The 10,331-nt window shown below is 46.7% G+C and overlaps 1 protein-coding gene across 5 annotated transcripts; it reads right to left on the bottom strand.

Annotated features, from left to right (window-relative positions):
* Window positions 1-3,796: 3,796 nt before the first annotated feature.
* Window positions 3,797-9,935, bottom strand: MYCN (MYCN proto-oncogene, bHLH transcription factor). 5 transcript variants are annotated; one of them, XM_054062540.1, is made up of 3 exons: window positions 9,826-9,935; window positions 6,813-7,565; window positions 3,797-5,407 (listed from the first exon to the last, which is right to left on the bottom strand). In XM_054062540.1, exons 2-3 carry the CDS (start codon window positions 7,456-7,458, stop codon window positions 4,809-4,811), a joined length of 1,245 nt encoding a protein of 414 aa, XP_053918515.1. In that variant the 5' UTR covers window positions 7,459-7,565; window positions 9,826-9,935; the 3' UTR covers window positions 3,797-4,808. The 5 variants fall into 5 exon arrangements, with proteins under 5 accessions (XP_053918515.1, XP_053918517.1, XP_053918516.1 ...); XM_054062542.1 differs by lacking the exon at window positions 9,826-9,935 and adding an exon at window positions 9,154-9,174; XM_054062541.1 differs by lacking the exon at window positions 9,826-9,935 and adding an exon at window positions 8,490-8,570.
* Window positions 9,936-10,331: the final 396 nt, after the last annotated feature.

Raw genomic sequence — 10,331 nt, 5'->3', positions numbered from 1 at the left:
TATATAAAAAATATGTATATGTAGATGTAGATGTAGATGTAGATGTAGATGTAGATGTAGATGTATATATAAAACTCATCTCATTGAAGATGGGTCTGGCCAGTAAGGGCAAAGGTATGACAACTGCAAATCTACAGTCGCCTTCTCTTCCACGTTTATACCATGACTTTCCTGTGAGATTTCTGGAAGTGCTGCTTATCTCCTGCTTCTACTGAAATCCCTGTTTGTTTTAAAGGGGTCATTGTGACAACTGCAATAGCTTTAAGTTTGATGGCTTTGGGCTTAGACATACTACAACCACATATAGTTTAGGTAGAAAGGGGAAGAGGAGGTAGAAGGGGAAAAAGGGAAAGGGAGTTGAACACGAGGAAAAGAGAGGAACCCAGGTATAAATCATGAAGCATTTGCTGAGTGTGACAACGTGGTATATTAAACACTCATTAAATTCATGATCTCAAATTTAAAACTTTGAATAAAATTAAATCTTCTGATTTAAACCAGCCACAAGTCAGTAAATTCAAGCTTAAAAATGGAATCCTTTTAAAGTCCTTAAAGTCACTGGGTTTATCGGTATACTTCCCAGGAACAACTGTGCCCTCTGCAAACTACACAGGTCAGGAAATCTCAAGCAGTCCTGCCAAGACCTGGTGATAAGTTGCTATAAGGGCAGCTTGGGGTTTGAGAAATGCACTTTCCTTTGCACTCATAGCAACAGGTGACTTAGTGGTAATGACACCATTAACACATTTCACCTTTTTAAGCTCTCCCGCTGGTGTTTTACTTGCGCTACTTCATGGAGGAACATTTCGTTTTGGTGTTTCAAGTACTTTGTATTCTTAGTGGGTTTTTTAAGAAAATAAAACAGAAAAGTAGAGGGCGACCATCCTTTAGGACATGTGATTTGGAAGGAAACCATCAGCCGAATCTGTCTTGTCTGAAAAAGAATTTGGGAATTTTTGTAGTAAACCGGATAAGACAGCAGCTCCATCTAATTCTGTTTTCCCTTCAGGCATCAGCAATACTCGCTTTTTAATAAGCCTTTATTAGGTACTTGCCACATTTTCTAACAGAGTCTCCAGGCTGATATGTTTGCATTTGTTATGCAAATGTAGGTATGTATATTTAAAAAAAAAAAAAAAAGGAATAGTGTCTCAAAGCATTATTTGACTGAGTCCTTAAGGACTCTTCACTCTAGATACACAGGCAGAAAGATCTTCTGTTACTATTGTTGCTTTGTCACTATGTCCTTCTCTATGTACCCTCCTGGGTACCTACTCTTTAGAAAATATTACTAAATTGTTTACCTCTTCTTTTCAAAAGTTATCTTTCCCACAGCTCTCAATTATTTTTATCGTGTAAATACAAAAGTATTGAAAACCACTATCTTCTATTTAATAATTACAACTTAATAACATCCTACAACTGAGATTTTTTTGCTTACAACACCATTTGTCCTTGGCAACTTGCTCCCAACAGCAACAATATGAAAATAAAACTCCTGAAAGTTCTCTAAAAGAAAGGTAAAAAAAAAACACAAACTCAAAGTAGTGGTATTTCAGCGGCAAAAACTACAGTATATGGAAGCATTTCTGAACCATATGGGGACAGTTTCTATCAGTTAGACATTCATCACCGAATTCAAAAGGATCAGGTCAAGACTCCCCCACTGAAAAACAGACGCTTTTCTCTCTCTCCCTGTGTGTGTGTGTGTAATAGCCAAACTAATCTGAGTATTTGACACCTTTTTTATACTCTAAATGTTTGCATACCACAACAGTGCAAGACAAGAATTGGGTTGCCTCAAGAAGAGAAAGGAGTAATTGCTGTCTTCAACTGCCTAATGGGGGGTTACAGAGAAGGTGGAGCCAGACTTTTCTGGCAGGGTAAACACAAGAAGACAGAAGGCAATGGACAAGGGTTACAACAAGGAAAATTCCACACAGGTAATAGGAAAATTTGTCAGTCATAGTAGTCAAAAAATGAAAAGTGTTGTCTGCAGAAGCTGTGGAATCTTCATTCTTCGAGACATTAAAACCTTGGCTGCATGTGACCTTGAGCAAGCTGATCTGACACAGAACTCAGCCCTGCTCCGAGGGGAGGATTTAGGCTAGGTGTTCTCCAGGAGTGGGAAGGGAATCTCTGCTCAATTTTGCATCTTTAATCCTTAGCACATTCCTAGACTGTAAAGGGACAGTAACAGATCATTATGTGATTTGCTTTTGTTCGGAATACGATTCGGATCTGCTAGGAAAGTATTTGGCCAGTATACAGCTGTAATTGTTTGTTTTCGGTTTTTTTGGTTGTTTTTTGGTTTTGGCTTTTTTTTTAATTTAATTTTATTCTATGCAACCTCATGTTAAGAAGCCCTTGCTGCACGACAAGGAGGCACAGGTTAGAGAGTCAATACAATGGTCAGTTTAAAAGCTTTCCTTTCCCTTCAAGAAGACTCATGTGGCTTGCTTGTTGCAGCTAGTCAAATTAAATATACCCTGTGACTGTCACATAATTTGTCTCTGCTTAGGCTTTATCTTGGTCTGGTTCTCCACTGTTACTGAGAAAGTGGAAGAAACATGATCAAGTCCACATCAAAGAAATGAAAACAGTAATTCTCATTATGGAATGATTGCAATCCTCAAGTCAAAATCTATTCAGGCCAATAATTCAAAGGATAAACTTGTGTTCAGCCTAGCTGAATCTAAACGGTGATACACCAATTTGTGCCTCTTAAGGATCTCAATCTACTGCAGTGAAAGATCAGTAAGTGCAACTCCTGGTGTTCTTGGTACAGAAGCTGGCTGGGGCCCAAGAATGCACAGGTTATAGGTACACCAACAAGATACTGTAAGGCATGGACACAGTACATCCACTACTGTGGCGAGTTTGTCCCTGTACTGCTTTTACTTTTTTACTTCATAACAAACATAAGATGTTCTGCAACCTCCATCACCAAGCAACTTACCTCCTTCGTGGCTAAAGCAGGGGGCAGCCTAGCTTCCTGCAACTTGATCCTTAAAACTACTTACTGGTACCTTGGTCATTAATCTATACCTTATTTTTCAGCTTCGTGTGAAATACAGTGTCAGAAATACCTGCACAAACCAGAAAATAAAACAACTCCTTGGTTTCAAGAGGCTTACCAAAATGACCAAACATATTTCACAGACTTGCACATCTTGTTCCTGTCACACCAAATGTCATCATACCTCCCGAGACAATCAGCTGCCAAGTTTCATTGTTCAGACTACATGCCATTGGCCACACACTTTCACAGCTCTCCAAACCTCTGAGCTTTATGTCTTCCCTGGGATGTTTGATTTTACCAATTCAGCACAAGCAGTAATAAACAGGACCTTCAGCTATGAACATTAATTATATTACGCAATGATGGACCACTTTTAAGGATAAGCCTTTTGCAATGCAACTAAGAACAGCAGTCAAGTAAGATATTTGTTTACTGCAAGCCTTTCTTTTCCTATGCCATAGCAAAGTTGTACCTCCATCATACTTCTCCACTTGAGTACCACTCGGAGGCTGGCCCTGTATTAGAAGGATGCTATCTGTATTTCTGATCCCTTCCAACGCTCTCCATGCAGTGGATACTCCAGAAGTCTTCATAAGGCACGGCACTCTTTCCTTTAACTGGAGTACATTCAGTGCCCTGGGATGATCCTGACATCACAAGAAACATCTGAAGTATGAAACAATTACAATTACTTTTTAATCAGAAATGGAAATGTCCTGCATAGCTGACTTTTCATAGAGCGTCACCTATAGTTTGACAATTTAAGTGCCCAGGACGTGGGACTATCTTTTTTTTACATCATGAACATTGCAAAGTTAAAGATTTTATTTAAAAGAACTTCATTTAGAAGAAAAATAGTAAATGGCACATTATGTAATTGCTATTTATTTTCATAAACATGAGGTATTTCAAAGTGCTATAAGACGCAGCACTAAATGTACATCGTTGGAAGAAATTAAACACAGAACTTTGCAGTTACCCAGTTCTATGCACCAAACATTAACAAATACATTAACTGGAAGAAACAGGCTAGGAAAAGGCATATATAGTAAATTTCTTTACAAAAGTTTCTTAGTTCAAAAAAGTGATAAAGTAATATCTACTCAAAACTTTCACAACTCATTTTCATACGAAAATATAAGTATCAAATTTAGTTATGTATCAGCATCATACTAAAGTATACAGGCAATGTAAGAATTAGTACAGTACATAACAGAGATTAACAATATATTTGTATACAAAAACATGCTCCTCAAACATTGAGGTATTACAGTACTTAGGTATGAACTTCCAGTCTAATACTGGCAGCAAAAGCCACCTCTCATAACCCAAGACATGTACAAAAGGCAAGTGTGTAGATGGTATTTACAGAAAATTCCCGCAGGGCTACAAAATGCCAACCCCTAAAGTAACATCTGTTAGAACATAAGCACCATAAAACTCAGGAATGAACGTTTCAAAACTCAACTAGATGTCATCAGCAGCTCCAAATGCTCACAACAATTTAAAAAAAAAAAAATCCCCACCATCTACAGTTCTTGAGGAGAAAAACAAAGGCAGTCCATTGTTTTTTGATACTCTTGCAATAAACTCCTTGCAAGAACATCCATTTGCTCTGTACCCGGGATAATATAGTTTGTTGATTACTTCAGGGACTGGATTGAAAGTAAAACGAACATTCTTAACGTCAAAAACACAATTTTTTTTTTTAAAGAATCAAAAATGTGCAAAGTGGCAACGACTGTCCTGGTCAGCCAAAAACAAACAAAACAAAAAAATAAAAGGTTTAGCAAGTCCGCTTATATTCTATTTTCTTTAGCAATTGTTGTTGTCTGGCTTGCAATTTTTCCTTTTCTAGCAATAACTTCTGCTCCTCTGCCTGGAGGGAATGAACATATTCAGTGGCTTTTTTCAAGATCACAACTTTTGCAGCTTTCTCATTTTTAACCAGTTCTGGAACATGGTCCCTTAATGTGAGGAAACTTGACCGGAGATCATTACGCCGTTGACGCTCCAGGATATTATGGTTGCGTCGACGTTCACTATCCTCTGAATCAGAGTTTCGAGGACTTGAACTCTTAGACTTTGGTTGGATCGTAGGTTTTACTGGACGGGGCACCTCGGCTTTTAACTTTTTCTGTGGTGGAGCATCTTCGGTCTCCATGTATGGAGAAGGAGCGGCATAATTATGCTGCTGGTGAATTGGTGCACATCGCTTTAAAATCAGTTCATTCTGCTGTGTCCTGACTGATGGAAAAGTGGTATTTTTAGGACGCACTGTAATAGTAAGGGTGGTAACAGCCTTGTTGGAGGCGGAGCGTCTTTTCTCCACTGTCACAACATCTATTTCTTCTTCTTCGTCCTCCTCCTCCTCATCTTCATCATCTTTAGGTAATGGAAAATAAAACAGACGTTATTCTCATAGAAAATAACTCTGAACAAGTATCAACCCAGGTGTATTTATTGACAAAATATGTACAGTAAAAGCAGTGATGAAATAACTGATGGCAAAAACAGGGCGTGTCCACCATCTGTAGTCAGATATGGATCTGGAAAAGTATGTAATACACATGAAATGACTGAAGAACAGTGATTTCTCCAAGTTTAATGAGCTCTTTTCAAAAACGTTTCTAATGTTTAATCAGAGCGGGGCTACCACCCACATAATCTCAGCGGCAGAAAAGAGTTTTTTCGACAGAATGTACGTATTTTGAATGGAATCATAGAGCTGGGGCACAAAAGGCACGCACAGTGCCACAACACAGCCTTTGCTTGCTGGAAAAGCAGCCGGAAAACGGAACAATCGCGTGGTTTGTTCTGAGGCAGAAGGTGAAGCTGCTCCAGCCGGGGACCCTTTAAGCCGGCGCTTGGTGCACTGCCAAGAAGACAGCTGTTGGAAGTGCTTCCTCACCCAAAGCTGTCAAACCAGACATTAAAGGGACAGCAGGCTTTGGAAACAGGGACGGATCACCAAGTTTATGGCGACGGTCACACGGACCATCTAATCTACACCAGACAGACCACGTTACAGCCCAAGAGATGGCCGAGTCACCACCCCTGGAGGTATTTAGAAGATGAGTAGATGAAGTTCTTAGGGATACGATTTATTAGAGTACAGGTATGGTTTGGCTTGATGATCTCAAAAGGTCTTTTCCAACCTAGTGATTCTATACGATTCTGCAGACAGGGACAGGGGATGTTTTTGGGCATTTTTCACAGAAAGGATCATGGGGCACTGGCAGAAGCTGCCCAGGGAGGTGGTGGAGTCCCCATCCCTGGAGGTATTTAAAGGATGGACAGATGAAGTGCTTAGGGACACGGTTTAGTGGTAGATAGGAATGGTTGGACTCTACGATCTAAGAGGTCTTTCCCGACCTGGTGATTCTGTGATTCTGTTTCAGGTTCAGTCTGTCCAAGCACAGCTCTGAGGGGTCACCTCCCTTCTCCAGCCTTCCAGATCACCCCCAAAGGCTCACGGTCACCCTCCACGAACCCCATCCCCTCCGCCCCTCAGTCGCAGGGACGGGACAATCCACCCCCACCCCCCCAAGGGGGGGCAGAAGGCAGGGAAGCCCGGCGGCTCCCGAACCCTCTGGAGCCGGCACGGAAGCCCGAGGGCTCCCGAACCCCTCGGAGCCGGCAGGGAAGCCCGAGGGCTCCCGAACCCCTCGGAGCCGGCAGGGAGGCGCTCGGGGGGCGCTGCCGCCGCCTGCCGGTCACAGCGCGGCGCCGCCGCCGGGGACGCATCGGGGCTCCGCGCTCCCCGTCCCCATCGCTCCCCCGCGCTTACCGGAGTCGCTGAGGGTGTCGTCCCCGGAGCTGCTGCTCGCCCTGCTGTCCCCGGCTGGGCGCGGCGTACGGGCTGCCCGAACCTCCCCGTCCCGTTTGTTGTTGACGGGGAAAGGGAAGACCACGGCGGGGTCCACGCACTCCGGGACGGAGCCGGCGCTGGAGGCGGCGGGGGGAGGCGGCGGGGCGGGCGCCCGGCCCTGCAGCTTCTCGCTGACCGCCCGCTCCAGCTTCTCGCGGGCGGAGAAGCCGCTCCACATGCAGTCCTGGATGATGATGGAGTTGAGGTTGTGGCTCACGCCCAGACCCGTCTCGAAGAAGTCCCCGGAGTCCGAGCCGCCCCACAGCTCGGCTTCGGGGGGCAGCAGGAGCAGCTCGGATGCCCAGTCCAGGGGGTCGGAGGGGCGGCAGCCCCCCAGGGCAGCTCCTCCCCACGGCACCGAGGGTCCCCCCGGGGGATGCTCCTGCAGCCCGGCCCGGCTCGGCGACAACGGAGGGGTGGGCAGCAGCTCAAACTTTTTCCAGATGTCCTCCCCGGGAGGAGCGGAGTCCGGCCCGCAGAAATAAAAATCATCTTCGTCCGGGTAGAAACAGGGCTGCAGGGAGTCGAACTCGAGGTCTGGGTTTTTACTGACCATTCCTGGCATTACGGGTCTTTTCTCGCCGGTCCCTGCGTCGCGCAATGGTTTTTAGAGGCGGGTTTTATGGGTATTTCCACCAAGGGGAAGAAGAGAGGGTCTTCCAAGACCTGAAACTAAACCAAAAATAAAGCAACCACAATTAAAACACGAAGGAACAGACACGATCGTGACTCCCTTCCTCTTAACCGAAGGGAAAAAAAAAAAAAAAGTAATAATTCCATCATCAATAGCAAGAAAGAGGGAGCCTTTTGCAAGTTGACAAAAAAAAATGCTTCTCACACACCTTTCCTCCTGACTCAAGACACCGAAAGAAAAGCTCTCAGGTCGTGCTCCCACATGCAAAGCTTTCCGAAGACACAAAACCAGCCGGCGAGGTACAGCAAGGATGCAAAGCACCTCTGTGCTCTTGCACATAGCCCTCGCCTGCTCTCCCCGAACTGTTTCAGGCGCTCAAAACACCAGAGTAACTGTAGACAGATGCAAGGCTTTGATACCGTAATCTCTCCAAAAAGCCCTCTTAATAGGCCAGCAAAAGTAGAGGAAGTTTACTCCTTTTGTCATCTGCGGAGTAGTGCAAAGGGGAGAGAGAAGGATGCAAAAAAAAAAAAAAAAAGAAACAAGAAAAAAAAAAAAGGGGGCGGAGGGGCTCTCTGCAACTTCGCAAATCGCCAGTTCATTCACTCAAAGCGAGCCAGAGAAATCCGCACACAACACGGGGGAGGGGGGGCGGCGGGGGGAGGAGGAGGGGAAATTCAGCAGCAACAGAAATTATCAACCTTATGTAATAATCTCACGCACAAAAATGCATTAAAACCACCCCGGAGCCACCAACAAAGCCTCCTGATTTGCCAAGAAGGAAGTTTTTCTCTTCCCCCCCCCCCTTTTTTTTTTTCTTTCCCAGTTTAAGACAAGAGCAACGGAGAGGTTGCAAGGACAACAACTTGGAGCTTTCTGCCATGCAACCAAAACCTCCTGCAAGACCTCCAGCGGCTCCCCAAGCCCTTTCCCCTCCAGGACACACATGCTGCTGCCCTTACCTCGGCTGGACCCCCCACTCTCTAGCCACGACCAGGCAGCCCCAGCCCCATTCCGCTGCAGAGACCTCAGTTGCATCAGACATTAAAAAAAAAGAAAAAAAACACAGGAAAAAAAAAATAAATCACTTTTAAGTCCAGAGGAGACATCCAGCGTCTCCCTTCAGCTCGGCTAAGGGTTCAGAACAGCTGACGCTGGAACGGAGACCAAAAGGAGAGGGGGAAAAAAAAAAAAAAATCCATGAAAAGCCTTATGATGAAACGCAAAGAAACGAACCCGGCTCAGCTGCTCTCCCCCTGCCCCGCCCCCTGATCGCTCCCAGTATTGTACATTTTTCTACTCGTGAAAGGCATTAAACCCGTTGAAAATGCAAAGCAGCAAAAGAAGCACCTACAAAAACACGGGCGAGCTCAACGCCACAGCTCCCAAAACACAACAACACACAGACAAAAAAAAAGAATCCCTCCGGGATTTTCTTCTGCTCAATGAAAAAAAAAAAAAAAACAAAAAAAACCCCATTCACGCCCTGCAAGGCTTCCTTTCCCTTCCCACCCTTCCCTAGTGGAGCGACTCAAAAGGCAAAAATGTGGGATTGTATTTATTTGATTGGGGGGGGGTTGTACTCCTGCTTCTTACACCCCAGACCCTGCGGCTGCCTCTTCTTACCTCCTTGGTGACGGTGGTGGGTGTTGCAAGGGGGAGGAGTGGCGGGGGGTGGGAGGTGGAGGGAAAAAGGAAGGGGGGGGGGGGGTGTTGGAAAAAAGGCAAAAAAATAAAAGAAAAAGCAAGCAGATGCTCTCGTATGTTGCACTTTGCTGAGCCCGAGCCTCCGCATTCACCCTCGGCTTGCAGACAGATGCCTGTCACTGGCCGCTGGGGATTATGAACCTCCCCAAAAGGCATTAAAGAAAAAAAAAGAAGAAATAAAAGCTGACACACCCGGGAAAGGGGAGCATTCAAGAAAGGAAAGCAAGGGCTGCCTAACCCCACCTCCCTCATTTCCATACAAGCAGGGAGGTGCCTGCTATTTGGCGCCAAAAGTCCCGATGGCTCTTTATTCTCGGCGAGGTCCCCGTGTAAAGGCGCCGCGGCGACTGTGCCGCCCGCTCCGCTCGGGACGAGAGCGGTAACTAAAGGAAAACAAGCCCTGTCCTAAAGGGAATGGCTGGAGTCGCTCGCACTCCGGGCTTTGACAGGAACGCTCCTTCGGATCAGGCATCGCCGCCCCGCAGCGCGCCGCTCGCCCGCTGCCCGCCCGCTGCCCGCGGCGCCCCCTGGCGGAGCGCCCCCTGGCGGAGCGCTCCCCGCCGCCTTCCCCGCGTTCCAATCCGCACCCACCGCTCTCGTCCCCTCCTCGCCCCGCGGGACGGGAGCGCGGCGCTGCTCCTCGGCGGTGCGCGGTGGCGGCGGGGGACGACACCCCCACCCACCCCCCTGCCCCCGAGCCGGTACAGCCGGAGAGCGGGGCGGTGCCTCCTCGCTCATAGGCTGCGGGTTAAGGCGGGGACTCGGGAAAGGCTCGGCGGTGCCGCCCACCGGGGGCGCGGGCGGCGGGAGAGCGGTGGGGTTGTGGAATCGTCGGCGTAAGGAGATGGAGCGGCTGGAACGGGTCCAGGGGAGAAGAGCAGAGGGCTGGAGCTCCTCTGCTGGGAGGACAGGCCGGGAGAGATGGGGCTGTTCAGCCTGGAGAAGAGAAGGCTGCAGAGAGACCTTAGAGCAGCCTCCAGCGCTGGAAGGGACTCCAGGAAAGCTGGGGAGCAACTTTTTACAAGGGCATGGAGTGATAGGACAAGGGGAATGGCTTTAAGTTGGGAGGATTTTTTTCTCTGCCCGTCTTAGCGGGG

Source organism: Cuculus canorus, chromosome 3 (genome assembly GCF_017976375.1).
Source record: "Cuculus canorus isolate bCucCan1 chromosome 3, bCucCan1.pri, whole genome shotgun sequence".
In the NCBI taxonomy this organism is placed as follows: domain Eukaryota; kingdom Metazoa; phylum Chordata; class Aves; order Cuculiformes; family Cuculidae; genus Cuculus; species Cuculus canorus.
This window is presented reverse-complemented; position numbering and strand designations above follow the sequence as displayed.